Here is a 23,232-nt window from a genome sequence, read left to right on the forward strand (position 1 = left end):
TGTGCAATTTCTTCAATTTTTTCTGGAGTTCTTGATGCATTTTGGAAGGAAGGTGAACTTGGGTTAAGATGCTAAAGAGAGAAGAAATCTGTTTTAAAAATGGATGTAAAAAGTACTCTGTATTTCTTTGAGTATTTGGTGAAGAAGAGTGGTGTGTATGGATACATCAGGGCCACTTGCCTGAGTTTGTAGTTCTATTTTCTGTGGCTGGTTGTAGGCAGAGAACAATTGCCAACGGCAGAGTCGGATTCAGAACCATGGATAGCTACATACGTTCAGCACCTGGGAAAGAAACTCTGTGGTCTCCCAAGCTCAGCTGCCGCTAGCGAACAGTATGACAGAATGATCAACTTTTATATATATATATATTTAGCAGAAAATAAAACTATACACTAGCAATGTATGGCTTTTTGTATTCCCACAGAGGCAACTGTAAGGATTCAGGAAAGCTCAAACTACTAGAAGAGCCTAGAGGTTATCATAAGCAGTTTATTTTCAAAGTAAACCTTATTAGCCATAACATTCAGCATTCCTAGGAAAGTCTTCCGTTTGATTCATTTGTATTACTCTGATATGAAACAGGAGGAATTACTTTGGTTCTTGTTTTTATTTAGATTGGGAGGGTTGTGGTTTTGGAACATAAAAGTTGTTATGCTTAATTCCTGGTTATTGCAATCCACCTGATTCACCTTCCTAAACTAACCCTGCTTCTCGGCCCCTCTCAGTTCCACATTCATTATTTCACTTCAAATTTTAAGCTGTAACTGAGAAAATTAGAACCCCGCTGACTCCAGGTACAGGCATAGCAGGCTAATGAGCTACAAGAACCATCCCACCCCCCTCAAATTCTATCATGCAACTGCATGTGTTGACAGGAATCTCTGGACCCTTATCTCCAGCAGGAAATGAGAGTTTCGTCTGTGTTCCGCTTGAGTAGACTGAAGTCGTAGCAAATTCCATTTAGAGAAAGGGGCGTGGAGAGGGGCTACTAGGTTAAGGGGGAGGGGGAGAAAAGAAAAATAAAGGGAAAAGAAGCAAGAAAAACTAGAAAAACAACTTCAAAATCAGCTTTCCTGGCATGGATTGTCACATTTGTTTTCCTAAGTCTCCAGGAGGACTGTTTGAACAGAAGAGTCTGTATATCCTGAGATTCTCACGCTGGCAGCCTTTAAGAAGCAAGAAGGAAGAGGACTCTATTCTGCCATTTGAACCCTTTCCTATTCTATACGAAATGATTCTTTAGAGATGGTGGAGGAGAGCAGAATGTGGCTAGTGGGTTCCGGAGATGAGTGGCATCGGAGGTGGCAGCAAGGCTGGTAACTCTTAGCCCCACCCACCTTTTGTTCCTTCCCCCTGGCGCCCAGCCTCACCTATTTCAAACTCTTTCCTTGTTTTGTACTAGTCGCTAGCAGTCTTTGGCCTTCTCATCTTTGGCCGTTTCATCTTTCTCGCAGCCTACGGCACCTGGAGACCAATCAACCCCCAACCTTGCAACCCTCCAGGGACTCAGGCAGAAACTGGGCATGCTCAGCGGCGCGGGCAGCTTTCCGTCTTTCCGAGGCGCGGCTCAGCGCTGGGCAGGGACCCGCGTGCCAATTCAGTTCGGGCTTCAAGCACCCACCTCAGCTGAACCCAGGGATCCGAGCTGCGCCCTGAGGCTAAATCTACACCCTTAGATGGTTCATTCTCAATCTTCAACCTGCTGAGCGCCAACAGAGTTTACAAATAATCCTCATTAAGGAACTGTTTTCCCACCTGTCTTTTCCTTGCAGCTAAGGGTCGTTTAGCTACTGCGGCGTGAGGAGCTCAGCCCTGTGGCTGGTGGCCTTAGAGATCACCTTCCCCGAGTAGCTGTTTGTCACTGAGTTTTGGAGATTTCTTGGCTGGCTTCCGTTAAAGCATGCTTGAGTAATCCGAGCTGTGGCGGCGCCCAAGCTATCGGGATAAAGGGAGCGTGTGTGTGTGTTAGGGGGAGAGGGCGGGGATAGAAACGTCAACCCCCACCCCCGACCCCCAGTCTCCTTTTCTTTCTCTCCTTCCTGCAAAAGCTGCACAAGTCTTCCATCCCCCCTCAGCCATCCTCACTGCTCTGGGCAACCGCCAGGTTAAGCCCATTTTCAGTGAGAAATTGGCGCCGTTTGGGAGAAGAGAAACAGATCGATTGCCCTTGTGACTCCCCGCCCCCTTCCCACCCCACCCCCACCGCTCCCTCCCTCTTTCCCTCCCCCGCCACCTCCCCTCACCCCGCCTCCTTCCCGCTCCCCACCCCCAAACCCTCTCACCCGCGGCAGTCCGGTGCGAGGCCCCCTCCGGAAGGTGAGGGGAATGGATTGGACTCCGGTGGGGAAAGCGGGTGTCTAGAAGTGGTGCTAATGGGAAGAGAATTCTGGTTTCAAAAGAGGATGCTCCGCCACAAAGAGCGGCTCGCGCGCTGGCCTGGGCTCTAGCCGAGGAGAGATCCCGGGAGAACTCCAGAGCTCCGGGGAAGCGCTCCTCAGAAGACCGGGGCCAACATGCCTGTGCGCAGGGGGCATGTGGCACCACAAAATACATTTCTGGGGACCATCATTCGGAAATTTGAAGGGCAAAGTAAGTTCATTTGTTCTCTTCTCTCGCCCTCGCTTTCTGCTTTGATAATGCACTTGGCGTCCGCCGCTTCCAAGCTGGGGAGACCAGCAACTCCAGGCTCTGTCAAGTTAAGAGGCTGTGAAACCGAGCCAGGAGGTTCCAATGGCAGCGGGAGTGTTCTCCTTCTGATATTAATTTTGATTTACATTTTAGATTACGGTCTCCATTATAGGAGGCAATTTGATCCTCCTCTACCACTGCTCCATTATCTGCCTTGCTACTTAATGTCCTACTATTCTACTATCTTAAAGGGAACGTGCTAGGATAACATGGGTTTATATTTTGAGGCTGTTTTACTGTAGACTTTCTGAAAGTCGGAAGCAGAGCAGACCATACTATTCCAACAAGATAATGTAAATGGTAGTGGCGATGTAAATGGCTATGCAAACTATATTTTACCTTGGTTAAACTGCAAGGCAGTGGTATGACAGGGATGCTTACTTGCTATTAGTTTATAGAAGCTAAATTTTGTATTGAATCAATTCAAATATACCCTCAGCAGGATAATTTGGAAAATCAGTATCTCATCTGTGGTGGTTCCCACTGCAAATAGCTCATTATCCCCTTTAAAATTTCCATCTAGAAATTTAAAAATGAAGTGTAATAAGTAAATCCCACAAAGACTGAATACACAGAAATTTAATGTTCTCATGTGGACTAACTACAAGGAATAAATTGTTGGTATACAAATATATTAATTTAAGATCCTGTATTTGTAAACTTATTTTCGTCCTTTTCTTAAAACTCTATTAATACATTTGTATGCCATATATTTTGCAGTTATTTCAGCACTTCATTTAGAGATGTGAGGATCTGGTACCTTGCATACAAAATAAACTTGTATATCTTGCTTCACCATCTATCTGGAAATAGTAAATACAAGCTGTGATCAAAATTAATAAGCTCTTTGTATTAAAATGCCTACTGTTACACAAAAACAAAATCAAGGATCTCCCAAAGTAAAAGTAAAAGGTGTTATCATGATATTTACTGGGTGTATGTAAATATTTTTCTTTCGGAAAATATATATAATGTAAAGGTGAACCTTTGCATTATTGAACTGATATTAAATGTGAAGTAGTTTCATTAGTAAAGCTAGTTGTCTTTGTTTTTAACATGATGTGTGTGACATGCCCAAGAGAGATAGAGAGAAGCCAAAGAATAATAACTACTTTAAGAAAGTTGTATTCAAAGGGCCAAGGTTGAAATGAGAGGTCTGACAACTACAGAATGTTTCACTATTTGACTTTGAAAACATTTACCTTACAATTAAATAGCATTCTGAAAATATCAATGGGCAGCTGCTTGTCTGAGTGTCCACTAGGATCCCCAGCAGTTGCAGGGCTTGAGAACTAGACTATTTGGGAAATTCTATTCTTGCAATTCAAAGAGTAGTTTATTAATATTTTCTGTTAAAATTATTTAGGATAATTAATCTCACATTTAAAGTTTGTGGGGTTTCTTGTGTTTTCTTTTTTATAAAGACTGGGGCAATTAGTAATTTGGGTACACCTGCATTTCAGACTCATTATGCAACAAATTGCTTCAGTGTTATGGAGAATATTGTGGAAGCTTTTTAAAAGATGCCATACTATCTTCTTATTACAGATAAAAAATTTATCATTGCAAATGCCAGAGTGCAGAACTGTGCCATCATCTATTGCAACGATGGGTTCTGTGAGATGACTGGTTTCTCCAGGCCAGATGTCATGCAAAAGCCATGCACCTGCGACTTTCTCCATGGCCCTGAGACCAAGAGGCATGATATTGCCCAAATTGCCCAGGCATTGCTGGGGTCAGAAGAAAGGAAAGTGGAGGTCACCTACTATCACAAAAATGGTAAAATTTATCTATTTAAGATTCTTTCCATTTGATCCCATTGAAAAGATATTTTGACTATTAAAAATTCATGTGCAGAGAATCCCAAAATTTTCAATTGCAGATATGTGCTTTGCTTGTAGTATTTGGGGATCCAACATATATGGGTACTCTGATGAGGGGTCTGGTAGAAACAATTTCTTATTTGAATAAGGATACTGTGAACTGTTCAAAAGTACATTAACATAATATCACTAAGGTTAGAATGTTAAAAATCAGTCTTAGATACTCCTCTCTTTACAGAATTATAGAAAGATAAACAATTTACTGCTTGTATTGGTATGCATTTGGTAGGTGAAAAATACAGTATTTGTTTTAACTTTAAAATACTCCACAAAGCAAATTCATGTTGAAAACTATATCTAAAACTATTAGTTATGTCTCTTGGCTCTTTAGATTTAGTTGAAAGGCAACACCTCTTGTTTCTTTTGCTCCTTTTATATAAGATAAAGGATGATAAATAGGAACTTTTACATTGATCCAATTAACCTGTGCATATTCAAATAATAAAGGCTGTTTATACAGTCATAATTTGTTCTAAAATAAGAAATGTAGAAAAAAATTATGATACTGTGGAGTTATTAGTATTCATTTTTATAACTACAGCAAAACTGGCACCTTAAACTTAAGGTCATACCTCAACTTCAAGGGCAACACCTCCTTCTGTCAAACTTGCTATAAGAGCAGTAAGAGTTAGACATAATAGCTCTCTTAAAAAATTACACATGTAATATATAGGCATGTGTTAAATACACAATATATATGTAAATGCACTTACATGTATAAATACTCAGATATGCCCATTTTAAGGTATATATATTCCCAAATATCTATATCTATATCTATAATGATATTTGACAATTTAGGGCTTAAAGGTAAAATTATTTTAAAAACTTGCATGTTATAGTTAATTTTGTTGATATTTTATCATCTATTTCTTTTTATCCCACTAACAGAAATTAGTAAGGCAGAGGGGTAACTGTGCAGATTTTTAGAAAACTCTTACGTTTTTTATAAATATGTAATGTGCCATAGCTTATATCATATAATGACTCATCATTTCGTAAACTACAGAGAAAAAGAGACAGCAGGGAAAATGTTTAACTCATACTCTTATTTTCTTATAATTCAAAGTACAATGTACAATTCTTAATTACTACATCTTCCTTAATATAAACTTGAGTGGTTACAAAACATTACTGGAAAAACAGGTTTGTATAACTTTGTAGTAATCTGTAATAAAAGCAATTGTATAGTTATCAAACAGATAGAAATTGTTTTTAAAGTTCTTCCCACATTTCTCTTACTTTTCTATCAGTAGTGTCGGCATACTAGAAATACCCTAATTGCTCTGTTGTCTTGAAAATATTTGTTGGTTGAACTCTCACTACCCAAATGCAACTAGTATCTTTTGAGTATCTGATGACAGCAATCTGGATGTTTGAAATAATTTGAATATCTGATATTTTTTCTTATTGAATATTTATTATGACGTCAACACAGTCTATATTGTGGCAACTTGAGTGCGTGTTGGTCCATCTTTGGTCATTATGTTTTCTAGACCATTTCACGAATTTTTACAACTCATAGAATTTAAGTATGACATTAATCTGGATTGCCCAAATTGCTCAGATTTCAGGTACATCTTTCAGAGTGTTTTCAAGTAGCAGTTATCTATTACACCACAAGTGGTATGATGATGTTTTGAAAGTTGTGCAATGGGGGTGTGTAAAATGATCTCAAAACACCTTAAAACAGCAATTTAATAGGAGTCACAAACATGATTAATTCCTCTTAAATTGTTGAATCTTCTGTATTAAACGTGTTAGTACATTGACAAATGCAAATCTTTTTGTTTGAATGATTTTCTTGGTTATATGAATTAAAACGCCCCTTTTTCAGTAAAGGATTTTTGGTTTGGAAGCTTGTTTAGGTCTGAAAAATTAATCTTTGGTAAAAATTTTGATTCTGTTGACTCCATTTTCAGATGTAACTCAATCTTCAAGGACTTGAGTATCTTTAGCATTAACAATAAAATCTACCCATTTTGCTTTAATTGATATGGAAAACATGAGCTGATGGGCCAAGCATTTTCTTTTCTTCCAAATAAAAATATCAATTTGAATGACTTTTTTAGATAGTGAAGACACAGTCATACTTATTTGCTTTGCATGTAATAAACTTGTGTTTTAGCTACTAGTTCAAATACCTTGAATAGAATTTTCACTGTGTCTTGGGATTATTTATATGACAACTGCAAAATCAGTTAGAGCTTATGAGGTACAAATTCTTGGATAGTCTTACCACTTAGAGATAAGACTACTGCCAGCTATGCTACATTTATAAAAGCAGGAAGGGGGAAAATCGCCAACATTTTTGTTGATTTGTTTCTCAAAGTTTCCTTAATTCTGTTATTGATGCCACGACTTTTGAGAGTTTCTTGATTTTTTAACTGTATACAGTAAATCCTTCTTTGGCTTATTCTTTATTTAGCATTTCACAAGAATATGAAGAGTGATGTAATAAGCCCAATGAACAAATCAACAGAACGTTGATACATTCTGTCTCCATTTCTTCCATTTGCTCTTATTGGAGGAGTAAAAATATCACTGAGGCATTATTTTGGAAAGCTTGTTCACTAAAGTGGCCCAGAGGCTTTATAAGCAATTTAAACCCATGGTCTATGCAATGGGTTCACATTGATGCAGTTCATGGTGAATGGCATAATTGTCATTTTGAAATAACACTTCCTACTATGCTCCTGTATGTGATTGTGCTAGGTACAATTAAACTTGCTGTTTATCAGAATATCAATTTTTAAAAAACTAGTTATTTGCAGTAGGAATATTTGACAGCTCTTCCTTTGAGGATTCTATTTTACAGTTTAAGTCATTATTGCATAAATCATCCTTGGCAGCTGTGAAATATTGCTTGAGGTGATAAAGCTGTAAATCTTTTGACATAAAACTCTAATTATACAAAACTATAATTATGCTGTGACTTATATAAGGATGGGCATGTATTTTAATAGCATAATAGATTCATTTAAAAACACCTTTTCAGCAACAAAGATTAAAAGATAGCAAACACTTCAGTTATTAACTAGTTTGTAGTTTGTAGATATGCAAATAGAAAGGAAAGAGAAAAAAAAAATAGCCCCCACAACTAAGTTTATCCTTCTTCTTGTTTGGACTACATCACAGAATAGAGCTAGCTAGTTTAAGTGCTAAACCCGTTCAGGCATATTTAGAAATGTGACTTTGACCTTAAATTATCAAGCAACTTTAAACATTTGAAAAATCAAAGTAAATTTCTCCAGGAGAAATAAAGGTCTTTACTCAGTAGGAAAGTAGGACTTAAAATGTATTATTTTTTGAGGTCAGAGCATTCTTGTATTTTTGCCATTATGCTTCCATACACACTATGGTAGCAATTTTGCTAACAAATCAGAAATATACATTGCTACTTTCCTTATCTTCATGCTCCTTTTAAAGAACTGAAGAATGATAAGGGGCTGAGGGAAGTCCTTGCCTAATCCAGTCAGATATCAGTACAAAGTTTCAGAGGTAGAGTTTGATTAACTAAACTCAGAACAGGTCTTGCTTTGGTAGTATTGAACTTACTGTATCTGAGAATTATGTGGAAAGATCTTCTAGAAACAGCTTTGTTTTTGTGAATCAAGGTGAAGATGTAGATTGAGCGCCTCCTCTCTCTCATGTAATGTACCAGGCACTGTAAGAACAGTAGGAAGAGACACAAAGGAGGATTTCACCTGATCTCTGTAGGACATTTGTATTACAAAGTGACTAGTGTTCATTTCTATCTTCTACATAGCAGTTGTTTTTATAAAATTATTTTTAAAGGAGAAACAGTATTTGGACTATGGGGTTGTTAAATGCATAGAGAGCCTACAAAATTTAGTATTAATTGCTGTTTTCCTTCTATTCCCTAAATTTAAAATAAATGTGTTTACGTGTATCTTTTTTCACCTTTGTCATGTATACATAATAATATATTAAAGAAGTAATGAAGTTTAGCTAGAAGTTTATTAGCACAAACAGAAATTCCAAAAAATTTCATAATAGCTTTATATAAGTTATATGGCATATAAAACATTCAGCTCTCTTAATTCTTGGATTGTGTAGAAGAGATACAGATGGTAGTTTTTTAGACAAGAACAAAAATATATTTTATGTGTGTGTAATTCAAGCAATGAGAAAGATTTTCAGAGAGTATCTTGCCTAGAGTTTGCTTGGGTGTTCATTTTAACTTTCTGTTTATAAATTTTTATGTTCTGTTCAATAGACTGTTGCAACAACAGTAATCCTAAAATTCATTTCTTTTATGTGCCTAAATTTTGTATCATCTCATGGACTTTGAATATTATCCAGAATTCAAATTTGATCAGTTGTAATTGTTGATAAAATAGACATTCTCAAGAAATGTTCTTCTTCACAATTCGAAAACAATTTCAGTATTGTCATAAGTAAAACCAAATATCCTAAAATGTAGGTGAGCTTTGCTTATCAATTACTTTTCACTATTCACCAACATCGTACCTCTAAGCAGCTCTGGTGCCAACAAGAAGCTATGTTGTCTGCCAGCTTGAGAGCGAACTTCTCAGTTATTTTCACATCCAAGGGGCTTGAGAACAGGTCAGTTTAGTATTATACAAACAAGAAAGGGTTAACGGAAGAAACTTGCTTCCACCGGCTTCAAAAGGTTTTTGGTTGGTTAGTTTGTTGGTTTTGGTTTTGTTACTGTTGTTGTTTCCTATGAATAATCTCTGAGTCTATTGCTAGCAATCTGGCCTGCCCAGTTAGTTGAGCCACAGGGAAGTAATAGTTGGGGTATGAGTACTGAGGTGTCACCATTCATCTGGGCTTCTAAACTAGAAACTTTGGAATAATTTTCCACTTTTCTCCATCCCCTCAGCTCCCTAAAACCAACTGGTCACCAATCCTTTCAATATTTACATCAGAAATGTCTCTCAATGCTTTCTCCACTTTTCCAACCGCTTCAAGTGGTCTGATTAAAGCCTGCTGCTGAAGTAATCAAGTTTCTAGTTTCTCTCCTCCAATTCATCCTCTATATACTATCAGAGAGCTATTCCCAAAACATGAATCACCTACACTAATGGCTTATTGGTGCCAAGAATTACGAAAAGTAAATTTTATGTATCAAATAGTGGATACAACCATCCCATAAAATATATATTCTTATTATCCCCATTTTGTGGAAATAACACTGAGGCCCAGAGAGACTGAATAATTTGCCAAATTGCACATAGCTTATACATGGTGGAGTCTGAGCCCTTAGCAAATTTGCCTTACAGCTGCTCAATGTACCAATATCAGACCTCAGCTTGAAAACCTGTTTTCAGTCATTAAACCTCTCAGGATACTGGCTGCCTTCAGAATTGAATTCACTTGGGATCTCAAGAATGGTGTTGTCTTAGTCTTTTCCTGCTGTGATAACAAAATACCTTAGAATAGGTAACTTACAAATAATACAGATTTATTTCTTACAGTTTTGGAGGCTGGGAAGCCCAAGATCAAGGCATGAGGCTGGTAAGGGTTGGTTCTTTGCTTTCAAGATGGAACTTTGTTGCCTGTGACCTCACAAGGCAGAATGCAGAGGGCTAAGAGGGGTAGTCATCTCTCTGAAAACTCTTAAAGGCATTAATCCCATTCAGGAGAGTGGAGCCCTTATGACTTAATCACACCCCGAAAGTCTACACTTCTTACTACTCTCATGTTGGGATTGAAGTTCCAACGTATGAATTTTGAAGGAACACATACATTGAAATCATCATAGGTATGTTTAGAGAAATCAAACCAGATTCACAATTCTGAAAATAACTAGATGTTCTTCATGCCTTATTTTTCTTTTCTGATACCTATTTGGACAATATTATCTTTGTTGTCAGGCTTATTGAGGGTGTTGCATGCAATCAAGAACATAGCATTATTTCTGGCATGGTTTCTGGCTGTAATTTGTTCAATAAATATCAATTAGTTGACTATATTGCCACCTTAGTTTCTCCCACAAATCTTATGATCTAGTCATACTTGATTGCTCAGTTTCTTAAAGAAGGAACACATTTTTCTTCTACTAATACTCTGTTGAACCTTTAGAAGTTTCTCTTTACCTATAATGAATACTTCAAGGTATTTCTAAATGGATTGCCCTTCTTTCAGCTTCTTACCCTAAAGAAATCATCTTTATCCTTTCAAAGACAGGTCGAATGACCTCTCTGTGAAGTTCTGCCTGATGTTCTCACTATCTTCACCTCTGTGTCCCTATAGCACTTGGTTCTAGACTCCATGGTAGCCTCCTTGTTATCACGTATTATTGTAGTTAATTTAGTCTACTTTTAGTTTGTTCAGAGAAAACACCAAGTCTTATTAATTTCTGTCTCCGGAATATATGGAAGAGTAACTAGTACTAAGTGAGTGCACTGTTAGTATTCACTTAAAGAATGAAAAGAAGATGAAAAATGGTACCATGCGGTTAAAAAAAAAAAAAAAAAACTACCGAAGATAATAAGATCTGGGGGGAAGTGGGTTATAGGAAAAGTGTGATGCTTTGAATTTTTTTTTTATTTTCTTAAGAACACTCATAAAATATTAAAAACCATTTTTACCTTAATTTTATTAGTGACCATATTTTTTGTTTAGTAATCTAAGATATTAAATCATCTTCTTAGCCTGAAACTATATGAATAGCTAGAAAAATATTTAATGAAGCATTAGAGAGAAACTCTCACCAGAAATTATTAACCTGTTACCTAAGTGTCACTAACTTGCTACCCCACCAATGACTTAACTAGTGTCTCCAACAATCTCTAATAGAACAAATCGAAGTTTTTTTCTGTTCTCCTTTAACTTGATTTCATTGCTATGGTTGACACAATATCTAATGCAACAATTTATCCTTCCATGGGTTCTTGAAAATTCTTAATCAGTAATGAAGCTTGATTTCAGGGTTATACAATAATGCAAATGTAAAATGTAAAGTGATAAAGTTAGGTTATTAATCATTAATTATTATAATTGACAATTGAATATTTCCTCTCTCTCTTTACTGTGCTGCCTGCATTTACAGATAGTACTGAACTACCAAGAAGCAATAGAGTCAGGTAGTTATAAGGCATTTATTACAGTAGTGAGAAAATATGTCTTATTATGAACAAATTAAGCAAGTTAATAGGTTATGAGAAAACAGAATTCCAGATTCTCATGGCTGTTACTGAATATTCCATAATCTCTGCCTCATCCTCCTTTAATTTACATGAAATATCTAATTAAGAAAAGCAAAGGACCCTTTCCATGATAGCTTGAATCCTGGCTGAGGTGCCTCTTATGACTTTTCCCAAGTTAAAGTAGGCCTGCTTGTGTGCAAACTTGTCCTTTTCATGATTCCCACTGTTTTGTAGAATGTCTCACACTACTTTTTACTCAGAAAATGGGTAAAAACAGCTGTGGCTGGTGCTCAGTGGGCAGGAATTCAAGGGAGGAGTGAGAGAGGACTGTGGGTACATTTCTGCCTTTAGTTGGCTCATTTTGTAAAATGATCTCAAACTAGACTGTGCAGGACAAGATGTGTGAGGTTCCCTGAGCCACGTAGCTTTTGCTTACCTGCATTTTCTTTCCAGATGAGTCAGAATGCAGTATAATAGCAGGTGGACTCTCAACATTGTGGGTTTTGTTGTTTCCTTTTTCTGTTTTTATTTTATTCTTTCCTTCTTTCTTTGGGATCATTAGGAGTGTTTTCATTTATCATTCTTTCTTAATTTTGATAGAACATTAATTCTTCCACATTTTTTGAAATACTGGTTTTGAGAGAAATGTAATAACTGCATGAGTTCAAGACAACTTTAAATGTCTGTTGCCTATCATATAGATTATTGTCCTTTAGCCTCAAAACACTCTTCTTACTTCTATTCGGTGAAATCTGTATCAATGACTTAAGATGATGGGCATGATGACAAAAATGAAAATACAAAACTAGTGGTGGTTTTATAACAAATAACAAATAAATAAAAATCTATTTGTGCTAAAAAATGATCACCTATTTTAACACAATCTTAAGGTATTTCCATATACTAATTAAGACTATATCAATTGGACAAAATCAGTGTCAGAGCTATGCAAGTTTGTATGGTGTGTGAATGCTTTTTAATAAAGTTTCTGTTTACTCTTTTAGCTAAATCCATTAACATTTCTTCTGATTTTGCTAAAAAGTCCTATATGCACCATCTGTTTTCTTTAATAATATTAATCATTTGATCTTTAGCTGTACATTTATTCAAGGGGTTTACATGTAACAGATGTGTTCTTTAGATTTTAATTTTCTTGGTTGTAGGCAATGGACACCAGCCCTCTACTCAGTATAGATTTTCTCCCAAAGGTCGAACATTGAGTTCCAGCTCAGTGATTGGTTCTCCATATAAATTGCTTTAAGTGATTTTCATGACAGCTTTGGGAGCAGATATTATCCCATTTTACAGATAAGTTAAAGTGAGTTTCAGAGAAATTAAGTACCAATGATCACAGAGCAATGTGGAAGTGTGGTTTACAATCTATGTTTATCTATGCTTGCTAACTCTAGCACATTGCCTCCAAATGATACACCTCTTAAACCTCAACCTACTCTATTCTAATTCTATATTTCCTAGTTCTAGTTCTTAATCATAAATTCTACTGATCATCCAAGGTTTAAATTTGATTAACTTTGATATCAAAGAGTGAATAAAGCAAGGCATTTTGCATTTTAAACAGAACTTTATCAATCAAAATGAATCTCTATCAGAGTGTTAGATTTTAGTAGAATGAGGATAGATAGAATATGCTTATAATCTGCATCATTTTTAATGGCATTCTTTTTTGCTCTTAAAAGTGTCCCAGTTTTGGACTATACATTGTATGGTTGACTTAGATTTTGGGGGCATTTTTGGTTAAGGCCCTCTCAGCTACCATACGTCTAGTCTTTATCCACAAAGTTATGAAGAAAATTCATAGAGTATTGTGGTTCAGTAGGAGGGACATGTATAGTGTCCTCTTCCCCTCTCCTTCCCACAAGAAAGTTTTATTTCCTGGCAAGATTATGTGATTTGACAAAATTCACTGCTAGTATTTCAAAGGGAAAGCAAAAATATACTGTATGGAGAGAGTCTGATTGATTTAAAATGCCTCCAATTTTCTACATCTTGAGCCAAATGTCAGATTCAGTTCCTGCTACACAGCCTACTATCTTGTTTCCCTGAGTTCCTCCCAAACCTGTCATCCTCAGGATTCCTCCCTTTGACCAATGGGTTCCTTCTTCCTGAGATAGCCTTAATGTCCCCTGCCTGAACCCTTCAACACTCCTTCACTTTTAAGCAAATTCTGTACAGCGTCAATCTCAGCTTATTTCTAAGGTCTCTAAGTCCCTCAGGAAGCCTTCTCCACATTTCCTAACATGTTTTCCTTTTCTCTATTGGAACGTTTATGAAATTGTGTTATAGTAATTTGTTTCTATGTCTGTCTTTTCCACTCTGTGTTGAACATTTTGAAGGGAATTTTTAAGGCAGTTTTTAAAAAGTAGAAGAAATGGTGGGTAAGTAAAGAATAGACTTAGCGATCCCAGCAATACACCCATTTACAGATGAATATGTATGTAAGGTGTCAGGATCTGTAAAAATTTTATTCATTCACCATATTGCGCCATTTTGCTAGCTAAGAGAATGGTGAAAATCAATAATTTACATTGTTTATTGACTAAGAAATTAATTATTAACTTGCTGCCATATGGTTTATATATTATAAAACAATTTATTCTAATACTTAATAACCTGTAACTCATTATAAAATTACATAACAGATCACTCTTCCTAGTTAGCCTAGAAAGAAAGAGGTAAATGGTCAGAAGAGTTCAGATAGATCCCTGATGCCAAGACAGTTGACTGATTCTGATGGAACATCCACAAGTTCAATAAAAGGAAGAATATCTCTACATGTTCTCATAATAATATGTGCATGTTTACAAATCATCCCAGCCCTCTCTGGATCTCCTCAGTTAAATACACTTGATAAAATTGTTTAAAACCTTTCAATTACTCTGATGTATTTTTCTGCTATCTTTTCCCACACATTGGAAGCAGCTTCATACTTACACTTGTCTCACAACACATTTAATTATTTTTTACAAACCTCGGGTCATGGGTTGAGATTGTAAGGCCTGTGTGATATCATAAGACACTTTAACAGTCACATCCTGATACAGGATTTCACCACTTCAGCAAGGACTTCATATCTCTACTCTGTCTCTTTCTCTGTCAAAGTGATATAATTTCACTGTTGAAAAATTAGATAATACAGAGAGAAAATAGAAAAAACAATAATCTTAATGCTAAGAGATCTCCACTGTTACAATGATGGCGTGTAGTGCAGCTCTAATTTTCCTACACAAATACACTCGTGTGTGCATTCATGCATGTTTTTAACAAGACCAGAACAGCACTGTATATATCAAACTGTAGTTTGTTTTCCTCACTGAGAAATTTCTGTTGAACATACATATGCTTTTTAATGATTTCATAGTATTTTTACACAGACAGCCCATAATTGTTTTAATATCCACAGAACATTACCAATATTTATCACCTAATAATAATTGAACACTTAACTATTTCTAACTTTTTACTATTGTGCGAATGTATCAAGAGTCTATTCATCTATCTTGATCACCTGTACTTGTTTTTCTTACAAAATACTTGTAGAAGTATAATTACTGCATAATAGTATGACTATCTTAAAAACTTTTGATTCCTCTTGTCAAATTATAACTCCAAAAAGGAATGGGTTTAACTGCACATTTTATGTGTCTAATACAACTTGGCATTCTTTTTAATTTTTGTTGATCAAGTAGAAAGAGTACCTTATTGTCTGACCACTAAATTTAATCCAAAGTATTTATTGAAAAGCACACATAGAAAATATTTGAGGCAATTTATTTGCCTATTTAAAAAATTTTAAGTATTTTCAAACCTAGGGTGCAATGAGAATCTCTTTAATAATTGAATATCCTCGTTGGGTGACCCACTTCACACCAGGTTCACTCTTCCAAATACTGCTTTTCACATTCACATTTTCATTTAAGTAATTTGCTGGCATTTTTCCAGGCCTCATATTCAGAAACTGATATCAAGTCTTTACTATTTAAATAATTTAATATTTAAAAGTTCAAACATTCCTTGACACTTTTTCTCCTTTCTATAAATTGGATTTTAAGTTATTTTCAATGTTTCTTATATATTTTAATATTTCTTATTTCTTATCTAAATAAACTGATGAAAATTGTAACTAATGAAAGAGCTTTTCTTCAGTAGTTTTTATCTCAATATATACATATATGTATATTCAGATTTAAATATACTAAATATACGATATATACATATATAGTTTTGCTGAGATGCAAAGCGATGGCCAGGGAAGTTAGCAAAGTCGTAATAAATAAACATTCTCCTAGGATATCATGTAACAGAAGTGAAATGCGTTTATGAAATGCCACTTATAGTGGCATCAAATGTTCACAATTACATATGATATGTGAAGGAAGATATAAGCAACAGAATTATAACACAGTATTAGATAAACTGCTAAATTTATCCCAATATAATATTATTGAAATGAATGCAGGGAAGGATCATTCTTTTCCTAGGCTGCCTTACAGAGACATGCAGAGCTCTGGTAATCTGATCTTTCTAGCTGTGACTCAATTGTCAGGTCTTCCCTCCAGGTGTTCTTTATAATAAATGTCACTTAACCAAGACTCAGTAGGATTCATGGATTTTCAGATTGCTGTTTTCAGAATTTGCTCCCCAATGAAGGACTATACAAAAATGCCATTAATGATGCACAAACTCAACTGTCCTATTAGCTGGCATCTATTCATTCTAAAATTGCATAACTTGTTTCTTTGCAGGTCATGTTTCCAGAGTAAGGAGAAGGTGTCCTAGTGAAATTTCATACCCGCCAACACTCATTATTTTAAATATATTCACAGCAATGTGTGCATAGTGTGAGTTACACAACATTTTGTCTTAATTACTGGCACCCTCAATAACTTCAATAATGAATTTTCCTCTAAAGAATACTTCAGGGGCCGGGCGCGGTGGCTCACGCCTGTAATCCCAGCACTTTGGGAGGCCGAGGCCGGTGGATCACGAGGTCAAGAGATAGAGACCATCCTGGTCAACATGGTGAAACCCCGTCTCTACTAAAAATACAAAAAATTAGCTGGGCATGGTGGCGCATGCTTGTAATCCCAGCTACTCAGGAGGCTGAGGCAGGAGAATTGCCTGAACCCAGGAGGCGGAGGTTGCGGTGAGCCGAGATCGCGCCATTGCACTCCAGCCTGGGTAACAAGAGCGAAACTCCGTCTCAAAAAAAAAAAGAATACTTCATCTCAAAGAGTTACTACTTTTTGTTATTAATTTAAACTTTTTGAAAATAGGAAGAATACTGCTTACAGCCTTTAAATCTTTACCAAGTAAGATTTTATAATATAATTCTTGGTTTTTCTTCAGTATTAGAAAAAAAAAAACCTAAATGTTGGTGGAGCTAATGCTCTGCTGCAGAAATGAAAATTAATTTCGAGTGTAAAAGAAAAGACAAAATTATTTTCATAGGTACTTCTTTTATGGCAATTAAAAAAAAACTGATAACATTTAAATTTTCTTTTCCAGAAGACAATAGAGATTTTGGTTAGACTATCTTCATTTAAAATTGTATAAATTTAAAATACAAAATATAAAGAATGAAGATGAAGCCTGCTCTTTTAACAGCTTTAGTTGCATGATGAAATTCCTGGAAAAGACAAACAAAAGAAATCTCAGGCACTGAATTTTCATTCCAGCAGAAGCTATGTGTGCTGACATCTATTAAAGATTCCAAGAAATATGCGCTAAAAAAGACCAGAGACTTTTTCTAAATGTAATGACTTTATTATACTATAAAGTATAATGAAGACTATGTTATAATATAACCAGGCAAGGCTTTTTTGCTACTAATCCCATAGTCCCAGAAATGGAATTATCAGCCCCTCCCCATTACCACACTAAGTTTAACTATAACTCAAGTGAGAAATCAGATACTAGAATTTTGTTATTTTTGTTGATTTTAGTTTATTTACATTCATGCACACTACTATATTGGTAATTATTTCAAAGATTGAGCTGAATTATTCTGTGGCATTATGAAATTCTATAATTGGATATAAATAATAGAGTGTGGTTTGAACACTTTAATATTAATAATAAGTATTTATTGAGTACTTGTAATGTGCCTGTACTCTTCTAAAATCTTTTTTTTTTCGATTTTTAGCACATCTGAAGACATATATATTTTATTGTTCTCATTTTACAGATTTTACAGATTGAAAAGATGAAGTTCAATAACTTCCTCAACACAACACAAGTAGTATATAGCAGCTGCCATCTGAGTGCAGACTGTCTCCTTTCAGAGCCGTGCGCTCAGCACTCTACCACCTTGCCCATCTCCTGTTCAGGTAGATACAATGACTTACTCAGTACACACATATGTGCAGTCAGGTCTCCCCTTGATACAAAGTGTAAAATGTCTCTGGACGTTAGGTATTTAGATGTTTTAATTTTGGAGGCTGATAATCTTCTTTCCTTAAATGCAATTAAACAAACATCTGCCTCCAGCTGTACAGAAGGATGTGCTTGTGCCTTTGATACCCCAATTCTACTCTCCTTTAGAAGCAACAGGCATTATAATCCTTGTGTTTCCCATGTACTGTCAGGTTTAAGAACCATTGCTATATATTGATTTGATTACCTATGGCTTCTGTAGGATTTTAGAAATAATTTATATTTACCTCTGTTTCCCGCACCGCCTTGCATAGAGTAGCTACTCAATAAATAGTTCCTTTAATTAATTGAATGACTTGAAACATTAGACACATTCTCTTAACCAAGCTTGCATTTGATCTATTAGTTACTTCTTTGATAAGGTGAAAGTAGTTCCTTACCTGTTTGAAAGGGATGATAAGGAGGGACCATAGTCTAGTGTTTCAAATTGTGAACACTGGAGTTGTGTTACCTAGCTCCACATCATGAACATACACATTGTGTGATCTGTTACCTTTCTGCCCTGTCCTCACTTTCTTCATCAGTGGAATGGGAACTATGATTATAATAGAACCTATCTTCTACAGCTTTGTGAGGACTGTGTTTACATTTGTAAAAGCACTTAAAACAGTTCCTGGTACCCAGTAAATGCAATAGAAGTGCTAAATAAATTAAGAAAAGAAAAGAAAAATGTGACAAGGAATTGGGTTTAAAATACATATTAAGTTGATATCCTTATTGAGTTTCGTGCTCAAAATAAAATTTTCAGTCACATCTGTGGCTGAGTAAAACAATGTAAAACAAATTTTGACATCAGTAGGTTAAAGAAGAAATCAGCAGCAGTTTTTGAAAATTTAAAATGTGAAAATGTAGGGGCTTTATTGTGGGGATTGTGGCTTCAGTCAAATTCTGGACATTTTTTAAAAATTTTGAACACTGAAACTCACTTTACTTATGAGTGTATTGAAAATATCAGCAGTTTGGAGAACTTGGGCTCATGATTTCCCTGTGTATAGCTGTCTTTCAGATATATTAAAACAATTTCAGTAATGGTGTTCCAGAAACCACTACATCTTAAAGTTAAAGTTACTCAATTCACACAGTGAGGTGTAAAGTCAGGAAGGTGTAAATTCTCTACTCCCCAGGATTTAGTGAGACCCAAGATAAATTTTATTGAAAGTAAAGCTGTAAAAATAATTGTAAACCTATCTTTTGAAGAAAATATGTAGATGTAAATGTCCAAATACAAACACTATGGTTAAGGTGACCATATAATTTATTATTCAAAGCAAGATTCTTTTTAAAGTGAAAGAGGGAAGTTTTTATAAGTTGTGCCAAGATGTTAGAAAAAATCCAGGACCGATCCAGGCAAACTGGATGTATAGACACCCTGAATACAAACTATACCTGACATTTTTCAAAATGTATGCCATTCTACAGTATAGAGTTTTCATGAACATCTTTTAGGCTTTCCAAACCAGTGAGTTTAAAAATGTAGCCACTCATTCTTGTGATGCCGAAAATGTTTATTGTGTAGAAAAAGACAGTATCTTGCAATCTGGAGAAATGAGTTAGAATTGCACTAATGAATACATTGTACCTCTGACCTCTTTCAAATAAGACTGCCAGTGAATCCCTCTGTAAATTCCATTGTTTAAGGTTCTTAGTAAAGAGAATTAACCTTAAGCATTTTCTGAACCATAGTAAGTCACGAGCACAGCAATGGACTAAAGGTAAAAAAGATTGAGTTCATTGTTGATGGCAGCAGTCCCTTACGTGACTTTGACTTTGAAAAAGATCTTTAACTTGGAATCTGTTAAAGTGTGGGTGTGGATAGGGTATGTGTAGAGCCATTTTTTTTTCTTTCTGGATTCTCCATCAGGCCTTTGTCATATGTGTTAGTCTATTTGTAATCCTGTGATAAAATTAGCCTTGTATTGCATATAAGCTTTGTTATCTAAAAGATGTTTATTAAGTAGGACGGACACCCCTGAAAAAGCTGGAACTGCTAGCATTAAAGCAGCCAGTTATTAACATTCAAATAAAAACAATACAGAATAATGAATTCGAATTTGTAATATAAATTCATTAGTTCTCATGAGTTTTAGTAGAAAATGATTTCTTCAAATTTCAAGAGAAAAGTGCAGATATAAAAAAATCAAAATTAATAAGAAATTATTTCTCAGAAGAAAGTTAAAGGAAAGTGATATAGTTGGTATACTCATAATTATAATTCTGCAGATACAATACAAACATAAGGAAAATTATCTTTGTGAAAATTGGGTTTGTAGACAAGTTTAGCTTTTGCAGACTTATAATCCAAGAAAAGAAAGAAAAAACTCAAAACATGAATTAGCCACTATAAATCTCCTCCCTTCTCTTTCCTTGCAAATTCAACAAACTTTTTCTTTTAAATTACCCTTGAATGTTGAGGTCATTGTATGTGATGAAATATCACCAGAAACATGATGACAAAGTCAATGGAGGTATGAGGAATTATACCTTCCACACCTAATTGACTGTTTTCCTGTTGACTTATGGCGTCCTTTTCACTTTGTATTTGATCAATAAAAGTATATGGAATAAAGAAATACCCAAAAAACACATTTTAGAATTTATGTGATATGTAGCGATGGAAATTGCATTATTGTAGGTGGTTATATCTGCAGCTGAAAAATGCTTTATTTTTCCTTTTAATGAACTAATATGATACAAAAAACAAAACAAACAAAATAAAAAAAAAAACAGCAAACAGGCTTTCATTCTGCATTATTTTTAGTTTAGCCTTTGTGAAAAGGTAGTATTAGAAAAGAATATCCAGGACATTCTTAGTTTGGGAGCCATTTCGTCTTGTCTACTACTCTGCCTTATCCCCCAACTCTTTATTCCAGGGAACCATTGTCCTGCATCCAAACTAAGCATAGCAAGCCAAGGAGTGTAGAAATCCTTAGCAGCACAAAAGAAAAATGTACTACTGTCTTTCGAGTGGCAAGCAGATTAGCATTGTTTTTGCTAAATTACAGGAAGGAATGATTCATATATCTAACTTTACTACTATCATGATAATTAAAATTTCTATTTCAAAAAATACTCTGACCTACAGAAGAGTTGCAAAAATATTACAATAAACTCTCCTATAACCTTTAAGTAGATTCAGCTATTGTTTATAAGTTGCCTCATTTGCTTTAGGGCTGTCAATATTTTGTTTGTGTCATCTATTTATATATTCATTGCTATTTTGTATCTACTTATTTATTTTGCTGATCCATTTGCATTTATTTGCACAGATGCAGACCGTTCATCTTTAAATGCTTCAACATTTTATCTCCTAATAATAAGGAAATTCTTTGATATAAGCACAACTTAATTATTCAGGCAATTTTACACTGATACAATACTGTTATCTAATAGACTCTATAAATTTTTCCAATTTCCTCATATTGCCTTACAGATCATTTGTTTTTAACAGTTCAGGATTAAAGCAGTATCACATGCTGTAGTTTTTTGTCATGTCTCTTTAGTTTTCTTTAATCTGGATCACTTATGCAGCTCTTCTTGTCTTTCATGACACTGATATTCTTTAAGGTACAGGTTCACTGTTTTGTAGAATGTCCAGTTTGGATTTCTTTGATGAAACCTCTTGATATGATTTAAGTTGTAGATTTTTGTCAGGTTTAAGTGATGTGTCCTACTTTGACCATTGGTAGAAGCACTTGATGTTGGTTTGCCCTGTAATTGGTGGGGTTAACTTTAGTCATTTGTCATGCCACGTTTTACATGTTGTGGCAAAAACTTGAAAAATGAAATTTAACAATACTCTGTAAATAGCACCAATAGAGTAAGTTTGACAAAAATGTGTAAGACTTGGCCGGACATGGTGGCTCATGCCTGTAATCCCATCACTGTGGGAGGCCAAGGTGAGTGAATCATCTGAGGTCGGGAGTTTGAGACCAGCCTGACCAACATGGGGAAACCCCATCTCTACTAAAAATACAAAAATTTGTCAGTCGTGGTGACTCATGCCTGTAAACTCAGCTATTCTGGAGGTTGAGGCAGGAGAATCTCTTGAACCCAGAAGGTGGAGGTTGCAGTGAGCCAAGATTGTGCCATTGCACTCCAGCCTGGGCAACAAGAGCAAAACTCCATCTAAAAAAATGTGCAAGACTTATTTTGTAAAATAATCATACACATGGCTAAGAGAAGTTAAATAGCAAATAAGTTAAAGGAGAAATAGTCTATATTCATGAATTGGAACTTTAAGTTTTGAAACGATGTCCGGTCTTCCCAATTGATTTGCGATCCTTACCAAAATTGTAGCAGACTAAACAAGGTCATTCAAAAATTTGTATAAAAATAGAAAAATCTAGAATAGCCAAAAGAAACATTGAAAAGAACACATTCTGAAGATTCAAAGCACCTCATTTTAAGAATCACTTTGGGCTGGGCGTGGTGGCTTACATCTATAATCCCAGCACTTTTGGGAGGCTGAGGTGGGTGGATCACGAGGTCAGGAGTTCAACACCAGCCTGGCCAAGATGGTGAAACCCCATCTCTACTAAAAATACAAAAAATAGCCGAGTGTGGTGGTGGATGCCTGTAATCCCAGCTACACAGGAGGCTGAAGCAGAGAATTGCTTGAACTCGGGAGGCGGAGGTCGCAGTGAGCTGAGATCGTGCCACTGTACTCCAGCCTGGGTGACAGAGCAAGACTCCATCTCAAAAAAATAAAAAAAGAATTACTGTAAAGATATGGTAATGATAACAGTATGGCATCAGCATAAGTATAGATAAATAATAATCAAGGAGACAGGGTAAATTCATAAATAGATTCACACATATATGATTTAATTTTTGACAAAGCACCAGAGTAAGTTTTTTCGACAAATGAACTAGATTAACTGGAAAAATATATGAGAATGAATAAATCTTGACCCTTGCATTATACTGTGCATAAAAGTTAATTTGATTTATATTATATACCTAAATATAAAAGCGAAAATTGTAAATTTTCTAGATATAAACAAAAATATCTTTGTAACTGTAAGCAAGTAAATGTTTCAAAGAAAGGATACAAAAGGCACTAACCATAA

General features: G+C 35.4%; 1 protein-coding gene across 1 annotated transcript in view; it reads left to right on the plus strand.

Annotated features, from left to right (window-relative positions):
• The first annotated feature begins 2,347 nt into the window (after positions 1–2,347).
• The window catches only part of KCNH7 (potassium voltage-gated channel subfamily H member 7), a 471,595-nt gene continuing 450,710 nt past the window's right edge, over positions 2,348–23,232 (plus strand). Inside the window, exons 1-2 of the mRNA XM_012440583.3 lie at positions 2,348–2,589; positions 4,237–4,467. Of these exons, the coding sequence (XP_012296006.1) occupies positions 2,514–2,589; positions 4,237–4,467 (307 nt within the window). The 5' untranslated portion in view covers positions 2,348–2,513. The remainder of the gene's footprint in view (positions 2,590–4,236; positions 4,468–23,232) is intronic.

The sequence above is a fragment of the Aotus nancymaae genome, unplaced genomic scaffold (assembly GCF_030222135.1).
Source record: "Aotus nancymaae isolate 86718 unplaced genomic scaffold, 86718_ANA_hifiasm-v0.15.2.pri h1tg000029l, whole genome shotgun sequence".
In the NCBI taxonomy this organism is placed as follows: Eukaryota; Metazoa; Chordata; class Mammalia; order Primates; family Aotidae; genus Aotus; species Aotus nancymaae.